The sequence below is a fragment of the Vipera berus genome, assembly GCF_964194415.1.
Source record: "Vipera berus genome assembly, chromosome: 12".
NCBI lineage: Eukaryota > Metazoa > Chordata > Lepidosauria > Squamata > Viperidae > Vipera > Vipera berus.
In genome coordinates, this window is record NC_138215.1 from 5,141,151 (window position 1) to 5,161,189 (window position 20,039).

Genomic DNA, 20,039 nt, shown 5'->3' on the forward strand with positions numbered 1-20,039 from the left:
AATTACTTATCAGAGAAGGGAATTCAGGGTCTGTTCATACTTGCACGTTACGTCGCTTGTTTGCTCAGCAGTAGAAAAAAGTACAGTTGAATCTGTAAATTGATTCCACTAAAAAGTATTATTTTGAAGATAAGCATTTAATCCTTGGATATTAGATCTCTTACAAAGGCAAATTGCATTTAGTAAACACAATTATTTAACACGTCCTTGTAATCCATTTCATGTTGTTGCAATAGCCTTGTAAAATAAACTAGCATTAGCTTTAAACTGGGAACAGAGATTAAGAGAATAATTGGCCCTTTACCTAATAATTTCCATGCTGAAGTAGAATCAGAGGATAAATGTTCATGTAAGGACTATTATCTGTTTGTTTTCTTTCATTGCCTTCCTTTACAGGACTAGTGCATTAGTGAATGACAAAGACATATTGGTTGCCTCAGCAATTTGTTTTTGCCAGTCCATGTACAACTAATCTTTTTAAACAATTAGCAGACAGTCTTCCATTATCCTTAGTACTTCGGAAGAGCTTTATTACAACAAAAAGTTGAAATCCTTGTGGTTAAAGAATATTTCTTAAGATGAAATACAACTGGAAAACTGAGATCATTACACAGTTCTTGATCTAGATTTAACTGTCTCCAGCAGAAGTAAAAATTGCAGGAGAAATGTGTCTGTAATGTTAAGGAAACTGTCTTCATGAACAAATTCTAGTTTATTCAAGGTTTAACTGCTTCTGAACTTGGAAATCTGTCTTGTGTATGGTTACTCTTGGTCAGGGGTAGGCAACCTTGGCTCTTTTATGACTCGTGGACTTCAATTCCCAGAATTCCTGAGCCAGCCATGCTGAGGGGAAAGGGAGAGGTTTCCAAGCTGAGCAATGCTGGCTCAGGAATTCTGGGAGTTGAAGTCCACGAGACATAAAAGAGCAAAGGTTGCCTACCCCTGCTCTTGGTATTCATGGTTACTCTTGGTACAGTACATAGAGTTCTCATTTGATGACCCTAATTGGGACTGGAAACAGCTTCACCCAGAAAGCCAGAGAGCATGCATCCAAAAAGGAAAGGAATAAATATTCATACTTGGTTCTCAAGATCAAAAAAGTATTAGCACGGCTTTATAAAACCCTAGCAAGACCACACCTGGAATAGTGCAGCCAATTTTGGTCACCATATCACAAAAAAGATTTTGAGAGAGTGGAAAAAATCCAGAGAAGAGCAACTAAGATGATCCAAGGCCTGGAGACTAAAACATATGAAGAACAGCTACAGGACTTGGGTTTGGCTAGTCTAAAGAAAAGAAGAAATAGGGGAGACATGATAGCAGGATTCCAGTAACTGAGGGGCTGCCACAAGGCAGAGGGGACCAGGTTGTTCACCAAAGCACCAGAGGGAAAGACGATAAACAATGGTTGGAAACTGATCAAAGAGAGAAACAACCTGGAATTGAGGAGAAACTTCCTGACAGTGGGGACAATCAACCAGTGGAACAGCTTGCCTCCAGAAATCGTGGGCTCTCCATCACTGGAGATTTTTAAGAAGAGACTACTAGACAATCACCTGTCTGAGATGGTATAGGATTTGCTGCTAGAGCAGGGGGCTGGACTAGAAGATCTCCAAGGTCCCTTCCAGATTCTATTCTATTCTATTCTATTCTATTCTATTCTATTCTATTCTATTTCATTCCATATTTTCTATTCCATTCTATTTCATTCCGTTCCATCCATTCCATTCCATTCTGTCCTGTTCTGTTCTATTCTTTTTTCTATTCTATTTTGTTCTGTTCCATTCCATTCTATTCCGTTCCATCTATTCTATTCTATTCTATTCTATTCTATTCTATTCTATTCTATTCTATTCTATTCTATTCTATTCTATTCTATTCTATTCTATTCTATTTCATTCCATATTTTCTATTCTATTCCTATTCTATTCTATTCTATTCTATTCTATTCTATTCTATTCTATTCTATTCTATTCTATTCTATTCTATTCTATTCTATTCTATTCTATTCTATTTATATTAGCTGAAGTCATATTGGGGATGGAACGTTCCTGCTGCAGTTTGTAATCCCATCTGCATTGCCATTGGAAGACTTAATTGGCAAAATAATGATGCTACGAAGGGGAAAGCAGAATCACCTCCAGCCACGAGATGGGCGACAAATTGACTCTTCACTCACTGCTTGTCTTTGAAACACCAATTTTTATCCCAACCAGCCCTACCTGAGGCAGAAATTAGATTATAGAAATGGTTTTCTTGCAAATGAGAAGGCAGAGATAGATATTTAGTTTGAATCAAAATTGTATCATACAGATAGTCCTCAACTTGAGCCTTGGTGGAGCAGTGGGCTAATGCTGCCTTAAGTAACACCAGCTGCCTGCAATTAGTGCAGGTTCGAGTCCCACCAGGCTCAAGGTTGACTCAGCCTTCCATCCTTCCGAGGTAGGTAAAATGAGGACCCAGATTGTTGGGGGCAATTAAGCTGACTTTGTAATAATGCCGCTTGGGGGATGTGTGAAAGCCCTAATAAGCAGGCATATACATAGAATAAAGGCTACTGCTAAGCTTGTAAGCCGCCCTGAGTCTTCGGAGAAGGGCGGGATATAAATGGAATTAAAATTAAAAAAAAATAAAAAAAACTCAGGACCACAGTTGAGCCCAAAATTTCTGTTGCTAAGCAAGGCAGTTGTTGAGTTTTGCACCGTTTTGCATCCCTTCTTGCCACAGTAGTTAAGTGAATCATTGCACTTGTTAAAGTTAGTAACACAACTTATTAAGTGAATCTGGCTTCCCCATTGACTTTGCTTGGGAGAAGATCACAAAGGTGGAATTACATGACAGGACATGCCAGTTAATAATAAATAAATGCCTGCCAGTTGCCAAGCATCTGAATTTTGATCACGTGACCAATTTTGATCACACACATAAGTGTACAAAAAACAGTCCTAAGTGCTGTTGAAACTTCAAATGGTCACTCAATGAATAGTTACAAGACTAAAGGTATAGATCCCCCGGAATCAAGTCATGATGACACATTTATACTTTCAATAAATAAAATAATAAATAAAACATACTTCCTGTCTAAGCAGAGGGTTAGACTAGAAGACCTCTGAGGTACCTTCCAGTTTTTATAGTTCTATGATCCTTTTGAAACTCCACTTGAAGATTCTCATTCCACTGAATTAAGTTCAGCTGACAGTACTGAAGCCTAAATCACTTCCGGGAGTTCTGATGCTCCGATTTGACCAAATATTTGGGAAACCCAATGAATCCCTAATGAATTTTCTCTTTGGATTCCAGGCCGGGAGATAAGCGAACGATGGCATGGAAGACCTTGCCAAAGAAACCTTGTAAAAAACTGATGAGCACTCTCAATCATTTGTATCAGCAGCTGGCAGCGTGTAAGTAGGGGAGGGCCCAGAAGAGCTTCTACGTTGTGTTTGTGGTTCATTAGATAGTGAAACCCTTTTTAGTGTCGAGGAGGAGCAGAGGGAAATTAGAGTCAGGTTATGCAGAGGAAAAAATTGTGCTTTGGGGGAGTAGCACTGAGGGACCCAGCACCCCATTTGCACTTTGAAACCCTGGTTGAGGTTAAAAACAAAATTCTTCTTTTATTTAAATCTTTAGAGCAGGGGTCTTCCAACTTGGCCCTTTTATGACTTGTGGACTTTAACTCCCAGAATTCCTCAGCCAGCGTTGCTGGCTAAGGAATTTTGGGAGTTGAACTCCACAAGTCATAAAAGGGCCAAGTTGGAAGACCCCTGCCTTAGAGCAGTGTTTCTCAACCTTGCCAACTTTAAGGTGAGTGGACTTCAACTCCTAAAATTCTGGGAGTTGAAGTCCACAAGTCATAAAAGGGCCACGTTGGAAGACCCCTGCCTTAGAGCAGTGTTTCTCAACCTTGCCAACTTTAAGGTGAGTGGACTTCAACTCCTAAAATTCTGGGAGTTGAAGTCCACAAGTCATAAAAGGGCCACGTTGGAAGACCCCTGCCTTAGAGCAGTGTTTCTCAACCTTGCCAACTTTAAGGTGAGTGGACTTCAACTCCTAAAATTCTGGGAGTTGAAGTCCACAAGTCCTAAAAGGGCCACGTTGGAAGACCCCTGCCTTAGAGCAGTGTTTCTCAACCTTGCCAACTTTAAGGTGAGTGGACTTCAACTCCTAAAATTCTGGGAGTTGAAGTCCACAAGTCCTAAAAGGGCCATGTTGGAAGCCCCCTGCCTTAGAGCAGTGTTTCTCAACCTTGCCAACTTTAAGGTGAGTGGACTTCAACTCCTAAAATTCTTGGAGTTGAAGTCCACAAGTCATAAAAGGGCCACATTGGAAGACCCCTGCCTTAGAGCAGTGTTTCTCAACCTTGCCAACTTTAAAACGGTTGGACTTCAAACTCCCAGAATTCTAGGAGTTGAAGTCCACTCATCTTAAAGTTGACAAGGTTGAGAAGCTCAGAATTAGAAAGTCCTCATGGACCTTGGATGTTGACTGTTCCTGAATCAAATTTCACCCCACCTCTACTGGCGGCAGCATTCTTTGCTTTTGAATTATACCTTGGGGGTGCAAATGAGTTGTCCCTGTTTGGGAAGGGCAGTGGTGGGCTTGTCTCTGCTAGCAAAATGTATCTATAACATGAACCTGGCAGTGAAAAGAGCCTGGCAGAGGAGAAAGGAATGCTGTGGTCAATGCTAATAATCTTTAATAATTTAATCTTTAATCTTTCTTCATTTTTAATGGTTGTATATTATCTTTTTATATTTCTGTTATGCTGTAAGCTGCCCAGAGTCGCTGTGTAACAGTAAGATGGGTGGCATCTAAGTTTAATAAGTAAATTATTAGCGTTGCTGGCTGAGGAATTCTGGGAATTGAAGTCCACAAGTCATAAAAGGGCCAAGTTTGAAGACCCCTGGACTATAAGGTCTCCTGGAGCAGGTGGTTGGACTAGAAGACCTCCAAGGTCTGTTATTCTATAGATATACTCATATTTTGGCATTTCTACTTTTTTTTTATCCACAGTGCAGCAAAGACCACGGGACGATGCTTTAATGGAGCTGGCTATGAATGACTACGATTTTCATTCAGTCTCGAAGCTGCATCTGTTAGATGTAGAAATTCAAGAGGCGTTTCTCACTTTTATGGCTTCGATCCTAAAAGGTTACAGGTCCTATCTGAGGCCTATTACGCAAGCCCCTTCAGAAACGGCAACCGATGCGAGCTCCCTCTTTGAATTGCAAGGTAAACCACAGCCTGTTGTATGTGTTGGCTAGAGATATGGAGCAATTTTTGTCAACCTTAGCCACTTTAAGATTTGTGGACTTCAATTCCCAGATTTCCCCAGCAAGTTATGCTGGCTGCTGAATTCTGGGAACTGAAGTCCACAGATCTTAAAGTTGCCCAGGTTGAGAGACACTGATGTAGTGCATAGGCTGAAATAGAAAGCATGATTTAGGTATCGATGTACCAGGGGCATTTCTGGAGCTTTGTGGCATCAGCACGTCTAATTTCCTTTCTTCCTTTTTTTGTAGAATATTTGCTCCTTGTTTTTCTGCTAGTAGGATCTGTAACATCATCTTTCTTCAATCTTACAGGATTCTTAAAAAGCCGTGATCGTTCACATCAAAAGTTTTATACAATGATGACCAAGACGCAGATGTTCATTCGCTTCATTGAAGAATGCTCCTTTGTTAGCGATAAAGATGCGAGCCTTGCATTTTTTGATGACTGTGTAAATAAAGTAAGTCTGCTTGGACATTACACAACATCTGGTTATACTTGCCCCAAAGATTTTTGGCCCCTTCCTAAAATATAGACTCAGAGGGACTCTAATTGGCTACAGTTGCCTAAATGTCTCGCGAGAAAAACATGCTGGTTAGAGAAGGAATAATTTGACTTACACCCCCTTTTCTTCTGTTCTTTAATTGGTTTGAAAGGTATGGCTGTTTCCTTGTTTTCACTGAGGAGGAGAAGTTGTCCAAACTACTTTCTAGAGGGTTCTTGATCAGTTTCCTTTCATTCTCCCCCACTTCAGAGAATTACTTGGCTGGTCTGAGGGAGGACATTCCTCATCTTACCCAATTTGCAATGTCTGCTAGGCCAGAGGTCACCAACCTTTTGGGCACTGGGGACTGGTTCTGTGGAGAAAGGTTTTTCCATGGAGCAGAAAGTGCATGGTTTTGTGTGCTGCGTGTATCCCACAGATGGGGCTTTGCTTGTTTGTGGAGACCGTTTGCTGGCATGCCGCGGCCCGGTACCAGTCCACGGCCCGGGGGTTGGGGACCCCTGTGCTAGGGATATGGGGAGATACTATCTTGAGGATATCAGGCTGAGGAAGGTTGCCTTGAAGCAGGATGCAAGAGAATAAAAAACTAGAAGTGGGTAACTAGGGGTGGGTAACAGAAAGAAAAAAACCAAACAGATCAGCAACTCCAAAAAGCAATTCCATGGAAGCTGCTAAGATACAGTGGTTTCCAACTATTAACTTTAAAATATTATTTTATTTAGCGTACAGCTTTTTTAAAGTATAAATGGATAGGATAAAGTATATTCCTAAAGTACAAACTCTCTGCGAGGGAGACAAAGTGTCTGCTCGTTCCTTTTTCATATGGACTGTGTACGTATTATCACAGTCGCTCTCCGTTTGGTAAACACAAGAAGCTTATGTTTTTCTCCTTTTCCCTCTGGGAAGAGAGTGACAGAATCGATCTGGCTAGAGTCCCTCAAGCATAAACTAAGAATAGAAAGTGACTGGGGATTAGTTGTTGTGTGTTGCATATAAAGTGAGGTTGTCTTAGAAAAAATGCTTTGGAAATCATCCTTCAAAGATTGCATTAGCCTAGCAATTGAGTCACACAGCATAACTCTACTGCCAGGATCACAACGTATTAGAGGCGTTCTCTTCAACTGTCTTTATGGAAGGCAAGATTCTCTTTCACCTGTCACCAGTCATGAAGCAATCAATCAGAATAGAGCTGGAAGGGACCTTGGAGGTCTTCTAGTCCAACCCCCTGCTCAAGCAAAAGACCTTATACCATTTCAGAGAAGTGGCTGTCCAGTCTCTTCTTAAAAGCCTCCAGTGATGGAGCACCTACTACTTCTGGAGGCAAGGTTAATTGTCCTCACTGTTAGGAAGTTTCTCCTTATTTCCAGGTTGCTCCTCTTCTTGATTAGTTTCCATCCGTTGTTTTTTGTCCTGCCTTCTGGTGCTTTGGAAAATAAGTTGCCCCCTCTTCTTTGGGGCAGCCCCTCACATACTTGAATGCTGCTATCATATCCCCCCCCCCAATCCTTCTTTAGTCTAGACTAGCCAAACCCAGTTCCTGCAACCCTTCTTCGTATGTTTTTGTCTCCAGGCCTTTAATCATCTTAGTTGCTCTTCTCTGCATTTTTCCCAAAGTCTCAACATCTTTTTTGTAATGTGGTGACCAAAACTGGATTACGTGGCTTGCTGTGTCTAGTGATGTTGCCTAGATCCCTTCATTTGAGGAGAGTTATCTTTTGGATAAAGAACTTCAGCAAACTGTGTGGAACCAGACAGCCACTTCCTGCTCAGGGTGACCAAGGATCCTCTTTATTTACCACCTCTCTGCTCCAAGGATAGATTAACTTCATGATAAATCATAGAAACATACTTTTGGATGGGATTATCTATTCTAGACCACTGAGGTCCTTCTTCAGTGCAGAGTCCAGGTCTTCTTTAATTCTCCATCAGGGATATTGTTCTAACAACTTCTATTCCTGGTTGGGAAGGTTAACCAACTTCAAAACAATTCACTTTTTCTTTGGTACCCTCTATTTTATTAGTTTGGTTTCCCATTTTTTCCTTTTGTGTATGATCTTGACCCAAGCACCATTCTCGTTGAAATATTAATAGTTTGGCATTGAAAAAGAAAAAAAACACAAATAGAATAACGAACTCTGAGGTGTCGTAGCTTCCAGCGTAGCTTGCATTTCTAATGTGTTTCTATAATGAGGTTTATTATCAGCACCATTTTGCTTCAGACAGATTTTATAGTCTGTCCCAGTAATTAATATGTTCATGGCTTGCTCTCAGTCTCAAAACGTGTCCTTGAAAGGCTACACTGTGCTGTGCTGTGGAAGTCTTTTGAAGACTAACTTTTATTTTTGCAAGAATCCCCTTGGGCTCACTGCTGCAAATATGAACACTACTTATCAGGCACCTGAGAGGAATGAACATAGCAACTATGAAAATCAAGCACATTTCCTGCGTGCTATAGAAAGAGGGCCAGCTCCCCCAGGTGCCATTTTATTGATGACAGCTCTTCAGCAAAACATGCTTTCTATTGAGACTCAGTGACATAGGATCCTGGGGGGGGGAATGCCTTTAAGAAAGTTGCACACAGAATTTCTTGTATAATGTTGTTTAAACACAGCTAAGCAAGCTTGTTGATTTAAATCAGTACCTAAATCCCCCCCCCCAAATAATAACAATAGTAACTTCACATTGTCTCTGCGAAGAGGCTGAACGATTGCAAAAATGTTTGCAGGAGAATTCCAGGCATGAGAACATTACACGAAAGCCTGTGTTTTCTCAAACTTGGAGCTTTGAAGGATTCCAAGAATTGAAGTCCAAACATCTTGAAGTTGCCAAGGTTGAGACAGACTGCATGAAAGCAACCTTTTCACAGAGCGTCTATTATTATTATTATTATTATTATTATTATTATTATTATTATTATTATTATTATTATTATTATTATTATTATTATTATTATTTTGAAAGAAACGTGTTGAAAACAACCTGATGGAGTCAGTCAGAAAAGAATGCAAGAAAGAGGATTTTCCTCCTCCTACGAGATTGGCAGAATTAGAAATAATACCAACAAATCAACACAAAGTAGTTTTTAATAGAGGTTTTTAACGTTATCCCTTGATCTGCATCCTGGCAACTGTTTGCAAAAGCTCACTGAAGGAAGGGTTCCTAATTTCCTGGCAAGAATTGTATTATATATAACTGTATTATATATAACTAATATATTTGGATGCAGAGACATGAAGGATGTTTTAAATGTTTAAAATGGAACAAATTTTGGTTAATTTTTAATATGTGGAAACTATAAATGAGAAATAAGAATATCTTATTGCCCTCCTCCTTTCTTTTTCTTTCCTTTTTTTCTGTTTTTTTCTTTTCTCTCTTTTTTTTCTCCTCCTTGTGATATGTATTTTAATGATTACTATTTTAAATGTTCTATAATTGTTATAGATATGGAAATGAGATAAATGAGAACTGGATTACACTACTAGATATTGAAGAGAATTGTATAAAGGAAAAAGAGATTTTTTAGTGATATGAAATTGAGAAATCTTAAATGTTTTAATTCTAATACCAATGTAAATTACGCTAGAAAAAAATAGATAAGGTGTTTGATGTTTTTAAGATGGAATATTAAAATATGAAATATACTAAAAGATTGATGGATATATATTCAAAAAAATAAAATAAAATAAACTGTTAAATGTTTGATGAATAGCAATAAGAAATATGTTAATCTAGATAAGAGATACTGTAGTATATATCGAAGAAAAAAGAGGAAGTATTGGTTATAATAATGTGGAGATCTGTAATAATATGTAGTTGTTTGAAATGGAAATATTGTAACTCGGATACCACGTTGCTTCTTAAAAGATATTATTAAAATATTATATAAAAAAAGAATTGTATTACCATTTTTATCCATTTTGGACAGGTGGATATAGACAAGACAGGTGACACGCGGCTTATAGAACTTGATGAGTCCCACAAGAGCGAGCACACCGTCTTCATAACACCCCCAGAGATTCCTCATCTGCCCAATGGGGAGGAGCTCCCATATCAACACAGGTAATCCGGGGCACATTTCAAACCATCCGGTGAAATATTTCTCGCCTTCCGGTATCTGTCAGTGACTATCTGTATCGTGCTAATTTGGGTCGGTAGAAACTTTTGTCTCACCAGAAATGATTCGCTTTACAAGCGGTCCTCGACTTAAGGACCACAGTTGAGCCCTACATTTCTATTGCTAAGCCAGAGAGGAGTTAAGTAAATTTTGCCCTATTTTATGACCTTTCTTGCCACAGCTGTTCAATGAATTGCTGCAGTTGTTCGCTTAGTAACCCGGCTGCAGAACCGTCATACATATGAATCCAAATTTTAATTAGGTGACCATGGGGATGCTACAATGGCTGTAAGTATGAAAAACAGTCATAAGTCACTTTTTTAAGTGCCACTGTAACTTGGAAAGGTTACCAAGCAAATGATTGTAAGTCAAGGACTGCCTGTATTTGGCGCTATCATTCTACCTGGGAGGGAATGGAAAATCACAAATTTCAAGGCTTGATTTTCCATGATAGAACCTTCTCTGGGCTAGATTAGATCTCTAAAAAGGGCTACGGTGCATATGCCTTCGGAAGTATGCAGACTCAACACTAATGAATTAAGCTCAGCCTTTCAAGTTAGATCTAATCAGGAAGCTGATTCCATAAGAATGCTGTCTCTCCTTTCTTGATCTAGGCCAGGGGTAGGCAACCTTGGCTCTTTTATGACTCGTGGACTTCAACTCCCAGAATTCCTGAGCCAGCCATGCTGAGGGGAAAGGGAGAGGTTTCCAAGCTGAGCCATGCTGGCTCAGGAATTCTGGGAGTTGAAGTCCACGAGTCATAAAAGAGCCAAGGTTGCCTACCCCTGGTCTAGGCCTAGGCCGCTTTATGACTCGTGGACTTCAACTCCCAGAATTCCTGAGCCAGTCACGCTGAGGGAAAAGGGAGAGGTTTCCAAGCTGAGCCATGGCTGGCTCAGGAATTCTGGGAGTTGAAGTCCACAAGTCATAAAAGAGCCAAGGTTGCCTACACCTGGCCAAGGCCGAGGCTGCTTTATGACTCGTGGACTTCAACTCCCAGAATTCCTGAGCCAGCCATGCTGAGGGGAAAGGGAGAGGTTTCCAAGCTGAGCCATGGTGGCTCAGGAATTCTGGGAGTTGAAGTCCACGAGTCATCAAAGAGCCAAGGTTGCCTACCCCTGGCCTAGGCCATTGTTTCCCAACCTTGACAACTTTTAAGATTTGTGGACTTCAGCTTCCAGGTTTACCCAGTCAGTATGCTGAAATCCACATAGCTTAACGTTGCCAAGATTGAGAAATCTAGGCTATCATAAAAAAATAGAAAATCTGATCTAGGCTATTATGAAAGCTCGGTCAGAATGAAAGTTTGCACTTTGCCTTAAGGGAGTTGAGGTGGAGTCAGTTTGAATTTCTTTCTAATGTTTTCTTCATTTCCCAGGCTTAGAACATGTTTTATCATTCTTGCTGTATAGTTTATCCATTGTCATTGCTGCAGCTTTCTACAGCTGAGCAATTTTAATTAACGTCCATTTTCGTCTTCTTCATTGCAATCATTTCAGTGGGGTTTAAATGGGTACATTTTAGTTATGCATGGATTTGGTACTAGGATATTTCCACCTGTGTACAAATGGCTATACGGCAGTTGTCCTAATAGACCATTGCAGCAGACTAGCCTTTCGAACAGATATTTTTTTACTTAAGTTTTAACCGCCTTTTCATTGTATTTCAGCAACAGCTAAAGAGTCTTTCATACCAAATGCATGGAATGTATTTAATTGCTTGATGTCCCAGACCAAAAAAAAATTTCTGTTATTTTTCACCCATTCTGAGACTCCATTTTAGTCCATCTAATTTCTCTCTTCCAAATGAATTCACAGAGTAGTATCGATTTTCATGGGCTATTGTTTCTGCTAGTTCACAAGAAACTAAATAAGCTTTATAAACTGCATTTTTAACTGTAGTCAATACTAATGAAGTTGTCCGTCTACTCTAAGTGAATAGTGCATGAAAAAAACCATCATGGTTAAATCCTGACATTTAAGTACGTGTATAGTTTCCTGAACAGCAACTAGTTTTTTGAGCAATGACATGGAGAGACCTCAATGTGTGTCTTCTAGGTCAGTCTGCCATGTCTTTTGATTCTCAAAGGTACCAGTCCTCTGGCTCAGTAATGGAGGATATCCATTGGTGTCTAATCCAGTTTACAATATAGAAAAGATCCTGAGACCCAGGAATTTTGCAGGGAAAAGAAACGGAGACAATAAGGGGTCTGGAGGCCAAAACATATGATGAATGATTGAGGGAACTACCTAGTCCAGTGATGGCAAACCTTTTAGAGACCGAGTGCCCAAACTGCAACCCAAAACCCACTTATGGATCATTGGGTGCTGGGTGGGCGTGGCCCATTGGGTGGGTGTGGCCCATTGGGTGGGAGTGGCCCATTGGGTGGGTGTGGCCCATCGGGTGGGTGCTGCCCATTGGGTGGGTGTGGCCCATTGGGTGGGTGTGGCCCATCGGGTGGGCGTGGCCCATTGGGTGGGCGTGGCCCATTGGGTGGGTGTGGCCCATCGGGTGGACGTGGCCCATCGGGTGGGCATGGCTGAGATGGTAACGGCAGACTGGGTGGGACTAAAAAGTTCAATCAATTCCAACTTTGCGAGATCTTTTTTTTTCCCCGCGAGAAGTTGAAATTGATTGAACCTTCTTTTTTTTTTTGCACACGGCGGCAGAGGCCTAAAGCGAAAAGGTTTTATAAAACCCAGCTGAAGGCCTAGGACTGGGGCAACGGCGTGCGTGTCCACAGAGAGGGCTCTGCGTGCCACCGGTTCACCACCACGGACCTAGTCTAACAAAGAGAAAGACTAGGAGTGGCATGATAGCTTCCAGTACTTGAAGATAGCTTCCAGTACTTGAAGATAGCTTCCAGTACTTGTCATAGAGAAAAAAGGGTTGATTTATTCTACAAAGCTCCCGAGGGCAGGACGAGAAGTAACGGGAGGAAAATCATTAGAGAGAGAGATCCAACTTAGAACTAAGGAGAAATCTCCCGATAGTCAGAGCAATTGATCAGTGGAACAGCTTGCCTGCAGAAACTGTGGGTGCTCCATCACTGGAGGTTTTTAAGAAGAGACTGGACCACTATTTGTCTGGAATGGTATAGGATCTCCTGCTTGAGCAGGGGGATGGACTAGAAGACCTCCAAGGTCCCTTCCAGCTTTATTATTCTATTATAATCAGATGACAAAGCATACTTTCTAGCTAAGACTTTGGGGAAGAACTGTCAGAGACAACAGCATTGGATTTATCAGAAACTGATGTTCAGCAGCCCAAGAAAGTGATGTCAACACAAACCTCTGGATTTCAGAATTTGGAAGTGTTTCTTTCCAAGAGAAAATGTGTGTTGCACAGCGTATGAACAAAATGTACGTTTTAGAAAAAAGTACATCAGTTAAAAAAATAAGTGACAACTAAGTAGCAGCCCTTCTCAGCACCTTTGTGGTCTCCTACAATAGATGAAATAAAATACGGTCCACTCAGGAAATAAGCATTTTAGACATGCTCCAGATGTTCTACCTTAATGGCAAAGTACGAAGGAGCCTTCAGGGGCTTGTTGAGTACAAGTAAATAAAAGCATGTCTTATTCTTTTTCAGCTACAATGGATTTCCGGTACTAAAGCAAAATTTATTTGAACAGCCAGCAGGACTTCTGACAATGCAAAACAGCAAATTGTCTTCGAAAGCCAGCAGCCCAAACAGTCCTTTGCCAGTGTTCAGAAGAACAAAACAGGTAATTTATACACTTGTGGTATAATGCAGAGTTAACTTAGGTGAAAATAGAAATAACAAATTGGATGCCCATAAAATCTTGTGGCCTTGCTGCTGGGGTAGCTTGCCTAGAAGAAGATTGTAGATGTAATTTTCTCAAGGCAAGCTAACCCAGCAAGAATCTGAAATTTGATCTGGATAATATTAACATGGTATTTGTCTTTTATTGGTCGCATTGGTGAATGACCTCTGGCGGGCTCGGGACAGGGGTTGTTTCTCTGTCCTAGTCCTATTAGACCTCTCAGCGGCTTTTGATACCATCGACCATGGTATCCTACTGCGGCATCTCAGGGGGTTGGGAGTGGGAGGCACCGTTTTACGGTGGTTCTCCTCCTATCTCCTGGGCTGCTCGCAGTCGGTGTTGACGGGAGGGCAGAGATCCGCCCCGAGGCCTCTCGTTTATGGAGTTCCTCAGGGGTCGGTTCTCTCTCCCCTCCTGTTCAACATCTATATGAAGCCACTGGGCGAGATCATTCGTGGTTTCAGGGTGGGGTATTATCAGTATGCTGATGATACTCAACTTTTTTTCTCCACCCCGAACCAACCCAGCGATGCCCTCGCCGTGATGTCCCGTTGCCTGGAGGCGGTCCAGGTCTGGATGGGGAGAAACAGGCTTCGTCTCAATCCTGCCAAGACTGAGTGGCTATGCATACCGGCATCTCGGGTTAACCAGACTATTCCATCTTTAACGATGGGGGGTGAGGTGTTACCCCCCGTCGATAGGGCTCGCAACTTGGGCGTCCTCCTGGATTCACGGCTCAATTTTGAAGATCACATAGGATCCGTGACCAGAGGGGCTTTTGCCCAGGTTCGCCTGGTGCGCCAGTTGCGACCCTATCTGGACCGAGATGCCCTACGCACAGTCACCCATGCGCTTGTGACCTCCCGGTTAGAGTACTGCAACGCTCTCTATATGGGGCTGCCCTCGAGGACCACTCGGAGGCTTCAGCTGGTGCAGAATGCTGCTGCACGGGTTGTGATGGGGGTTTCCCGATACTCCCACGTAACACCTCTTCTCCGCGAGCTGCATTGGCTTCCGGTTGCCCTCCGGGTGAGATTCAAGGTGCTGGTGATGACCTATAAAGCCCTAAATGGCTTGGGTCTGGGATATTTGAGGGAACACCTGCTGCCGGCAACAAGTTCCCTTCGTCCTGTGCGCTCCCACATGGAGGGCCTTCTCAGGGTGCCGCCGGTAAAAGACTGCCAGGGGACAACACCCAGGGGGAGGGCCTTCTCAGTGGGGGCGCCTGCCCTTTGGAACCAGCTGCCCGTGGAGCTTAGGACTGCCCCTGACCTTCGGTCATTCCGCCGGGACCTGAAGACCTGGCTCTTTGAGCTTTCCGACCCAGGCTGAGAGTTTTTAATTGGGGTTTTATATTTTTCAGGGATCAAATTTAATTATTTTTAACTGTTTTTAACTTTTGTATTGTATTGACGTTTTTAAATACTTTGTAAACCGCCCTGAGTCCTACGGAAAAAGGGCGGTATATAAATTCAATAAACTTAAACTTTTATAGGCTATATTATAGTGGTAAATACAAGCATTTCACCTGAAATTTTCTGCCCCAAAATTTATTTGTACATACATTCTAGTAAATAATTTTGATTCTGTATAAATATTTCATCTTTCTCAGGGTCTAAAATCATTTTTTTACTTTTCCAATTGCAAATAATTAACCATGGTAGATTTCTTCCTTCATTTTGCAATTCTTGTTGTGCCTTTAGTTTATTTCTTGAGCTTAGATGTATCATGTCAGCATGCCATCCTTGTCTTTGAAATCAGAAGTATTTGACAGTGATGCTGGTGGTAAAATAGTTGGATTTATCTTTGCCTTTAAGGAGTTCCCAAGTTTTAGTAGATTTTCTCTTTATGTCACTTCAGATTATTGTTTTCTTTGTTCCTTTATATCATAAATATCTGAAGGCAATTGACTGAGACTGCTCTTTCTGTAGTTTATATTTGACAAATAGGAATTTTTATTCATTCTCGTGTCATGATAAACGGCTTACTTTATAATATATGAAATTGGGAAAAGCTAATTGTCTTCTCCCTTCTATGACTTGCAGACATTTGAATCTTACTCTTCTTTTTTTCCATTCCATGTCAATCTATTAATTATTCTTTGCCAATTCTGCATTTTTTTAAAAAATCTGAGACATGAATTGGTGCCATTTGAAACAAGTTTATCTCGGGTAATACAGTTATTTTTATTGGTGCTGTAAGTCAGCCAGGAAAATTGTAAGCTTTTCCATCTTTCAATGTCTTCTTTTATTTCCTTTCATAATCTGTTGCAATTGTTTTAAAAATATGTCTTTATTGTATCCCATCAAGTAAAATCCTAAACATTTTATTGGATCTTTAGTTATATCAGCCTCTTTTTTTTCACAAAATGTTCTTCCTTGGAAATTGTTCTGTATTATATTTGATTTTGTGTCTGGAAAAACAACCAACACCTTTAGTTACTTTCATCAAGCGCCATGTGGAGTTTTATGATTTCCAAATATTAATACTTCATCATTTGCATAACAGTAAACTTCTTGAATTTTACCTTGGATTAGCTATTTCTTTATTTTTTTTTAGGTCTTGTTGGCCAAGACTTAAAGTGGACAAGATTGAAATAACAAATGCTTGTTGTATGCCACCCAGTGTTACTTTTAGTGAAAGGCAGCTATATAAATATGATAGATAAACAAAATTTGTAAGGCCAGATTCCAAAAGTATGATTCTATAGAGCAGAGGTCCCCAACTGTGTCCATTTTATGACTTGTGGACCTCAACTCCCAGAATTCCTCAGCCAGCCATGCTAGCTGTAGAATTCTGGGAGTTGAAGTCCACAAGTCATAAAGTGGACAAGGTTGGGGACCCCTGCTATAGAGAACTGGAATAAATTTATTAAAATTTAGTGACCAAAGAAGTGTGCTAAGGAATACAGGTAGTCCTCGACGTATTGACCATAGTTAAGCCCAAAATTTCTATTGTTACATCAGACAATGGCAAAAGAATGAACTTGATAAGTTGGGTGTCAGAATGAGGTGCATCTGAGGTGTTGCAAGACCTAATCCTACCATCATGGAGTGGAAGTCCTCTGCTTCTCAGTCACCCAAGCAAAGCTTGAATGTTTGGGGTGGATTTTAAAGAGAAGCCAGGATCTTCTTTCCTCACTCGGTATTATAATCTAATCTCACATTTCCCAATATTTCGGGAAATGGGAGATCCCGGTATTTGGCCCCAGTATTCACAATTAACGGTGGTGCTGCAGGTGTGATTAGCCGCTTACTTTACAAAACCTACATTGCTAAACTGAAGGAGGATTGACTTCTGGATAGAATTGGCAAATTATCCTCTAAAGCAGCTCTTAAAAATACACCAGATCACTTATGGGCCATTGTTTCAGAGGTATTTCCTTACCTGATTCTTTAATGCCTTCAACGTATAATGTACTGCCTTCTCTGGAAAAGTTAGAAATCTGTTCTGAGATGGATCTGTCTTGAAAATAGCCAAATAAACTAGGGCTTATTTTGGGGGGTAGGGCTTATATTAGGCCCACCCCCAAAAATCAAGCTACGGCTTATTTTCAGGGTAGCCCTTACTTTTGGGAAAATACGGTAGTAGTGACTGCAGCCATCTGGAAATGGATCTCACTTCTAATGTGGATAGTAACCTTGCTTAACTTCGTTTATTTCTCATTTCTGTGAGCAAAATGTGATTATATAGAAATAAATGATAGGCCCATCCTGTGGTTTAATTAATGAAAATTATTTTGCACATCTGTTGTGTGCACGGCAAATCTAATGAGTGTCTTGTAATTGTTTTCTGCAATATTAGTTTAACATTCAGAGTGGCACCTTGACTTTTATCTATTATTAACATGCTTGTTTTCTCCTTGTCTTCACATTCTTCGCCTTTCAGTTGAGTGTTACTTTAGTATTGTCATGCTATCATCCTGAAATGATTTTATCTGATAGCCGTTTGCATTTCAAATGTTGGTATTTTAAAATGTGATTAGAGGTTGCAATCCTACGGGTCTCTACTGCATTTGTGAACCAGAAAGATTCATCCATCCAACGGAGTGGTTTCATGAATGTAGGCAAAAGTTCTTCAGGTATAGCTGTGACTTGAATTAGACCTGTGGAAAGCTACTTAGCTGGGAATAAGAGGTTTGTAGGGATCGAAGATAAGGAAGATGATTTACTGACATCTGATAAAGGCAGACTCGTGTTTGCTGATAAACAAAAGTATGATGACCGTTCAAAGATACGTCATTAAAAAAAGTGACTTATGACCATTTTTCACATTTACAACCGTTACAGCATCCCCCTGGTCATGTGATCAAATTTCAGATGCTTGGCAACTGACTCATATTTATGACGGTTGCAGGGTCCTGGAGTCATGTGATCCCCCTTTGCAACTTTCTGACATGCAAAATCAATGGGGAAGACAGATTCTCTTAACAACTGTGTTACTAATTTAACAAGTGCAGTGATTCACTTAACAGCTCTGGCAAGAAAGGTCGTAAAATAGGGCACAATTCAGTTAACAAATTTCTCACTTAGCAGTGGAAATTTTGGGCTCAGTTGTGGTCCTAAGTTGAGGGCAAGGCAACCTTGGCTCTTTTATGACTCGTGAACTTCAACTATTATTATTATTATTTATTTATTTATTTTGGGGACTTATATGCCGCCCTATCTCCCGAAGGACTCAGGGTGGCTAACAACAATAAAAATACAATAATACAAAAGTTAAAAAAAGAATTAAACTGATGGGATCACGTGATCCCCTTTTACAACCTTTTTGACAAAGTCAATGAGAAAGCCAGATTCACTTAACTGTGTTAACTTAACAAGTTAACTTAAAAATTCACTTAAGTCTGGCAGGAAAGGTCGTAAAATGGAGCAAAACTCACTTAACAACTGTCTCATTCAGCAGTGGACACGTTTGGCCTCAACTGTGGCCGTAAGTCGAGGACCACCTGTAATTGAAGGAGCTTTGGCGCATGTTCTCCAAGGTCTGCCATGCCTGAAGCCTTTTCCTTCCTGCCTCTCTCTGCAGGAAATCAAGTCGGCACACAAGATGGCCAAGAGATATTCCTCCATCCCCCAGATGTGGTCCAGGTGTTTACTGCGCCATTGCTATGGCCTGTGGTTCATCTGCCTGCCTGCTTATGTCCGCGTTTGCCATTCCAAAGTCAGGGCCCTGAGGACGGCCTATGACGTGTTGCGCAAGATGCACACGAAAAAGATCGAGCCACCTGATGAGGTAAAGATGCGGGCTTTCTGGCAGGTGAGGCCGTTGACAGGTGCGTAAGCGTTCTGAGAGTGAAAAAGTAACCGCTATCTCTTTTCTTTTGGTCAGGTATGTTATCGGGTGCTGATGCAGCTGTGCGGGCAGTACAGTCAGCCCGTCTTAGCTGTAAAAATCCTTTTTGAGATGAAGAAAGCGGGCATCGATCCTAATGCCATTACCTATGGTTATTACAATAAGGTAAATTGGATATTTGGGACCAAATAAGATGGAAATACCAGCTCACTCCCCTGGCTTTGATTAGCACTTGCTTTCCAAGCCAGTTCAGCATCCTTTCCATACTCTGTTCAAGCTTATCCATGTTTGTTTCTATATCGTGTTTAAAAAAAACTTCCATTTCCCTTATGCAGCAACTCTGGGCGGTCCACAGATAGACATAAGACATAAAAGCTGCCTATAAATATTATAATAAAAAAACAACTGTGTGTATTTATTTATCAAATTTATTGGCTGCTCACCTGGGCACAGGGTAACTCTGGACAGCTTACAATATTGAAAATATAAAACTAGACAAAGCCTATATAGACTATATAAATAAAATACAATAAAAATTCAAATGTTCAACCCTAACTAAAAGTTGGGGAGGGGGGATCTGTTATTAATCTATCCACCACCTCCATTGTGAAACCCCCCCATATTGGATTAAATTAAAAACAAGAATAAAATTATTTAAAAATCGAAGGAGGAGCTTCAGGGCACTAAACAGCTCCAATGGCTGCATGCTCCTCTGGGCTTCCCATGTAAAGCAGCGGAGTTATGTTTTAACTCCTTTCTGGAAGATCAGGAGAGTGGAGACCTGCCTCACCTCCAGGGGAAGAAAATTCCACAGGGTAACAGCTGAGAAGGCGTTCTTCCTGGATCCTGCCAGTCGGAATTCATAACTTTAAATCTGTCTAGCCTGGTGTCAGGCCTTTTGACGCTGGCAAGCTCAGAAAGCAAAACTTCGTAACTTTCTGCAAATATCTATATATTGCTAACAGGATAATATAACAGAATCTTAAAAGCCTGCTCGAGCCATGAGTTTCCCAAGTTCTTTTAGGCATTCCATCATACCTACAGTCCTGGAGATCCATCAGATTGCTAAT

At 40.9% G+C, this 20,039-nt stretch overlaps 1 protein-coding gene across 3 annotated transcripts in view; it reads left to right on the forward strand.

The window, feature by feature from the left end:
- DENND4A (DENN domain containing 4A) overlaps nucleotides 1-20,039 on the forward strand; it is an 82,992-nt gene that overhangs the window by 33,653 nt on the left and 29,300 nt on the right. For all 3 annotated transcript variants that reach the window (XM_081337564.1, XM_081337563.1, XM_081337565.1), the window contains exons 11-17: nucleotides 3,301-3,401; nucleotides 5,011-5,229; nucleotides 5,583-5,728; nucleotides 9,699-9,832; nucleotides 13,479-13,614; nucleotides 18,703-18,909; nucleotides 19,006-19,134. In XM_081337564.1, coding sequence (XP_081193690.1) covers nucleotides 3,301-3,401; nucleotides 5,011-5,229; nucleotides 5,583-5,728; nucleotides 9,699-9,832; nucleotides 13,479-13,614; nucleotides 18,703-18,909; nucleotides 19,006-19,134 — 1,072 coding nt within the window. The remainder of the gene's footprint in view (nucleotides 1-3,300; nucleotides 3,402-5,010; nucleotides 5,230-5,582; nucleotides 5,729-9,698; nucleotides 9,833-13,478; nucleotides 13,615-18,702; nucleotides 18,910-19,005; nucleotides 19,135-20,039) is intronic.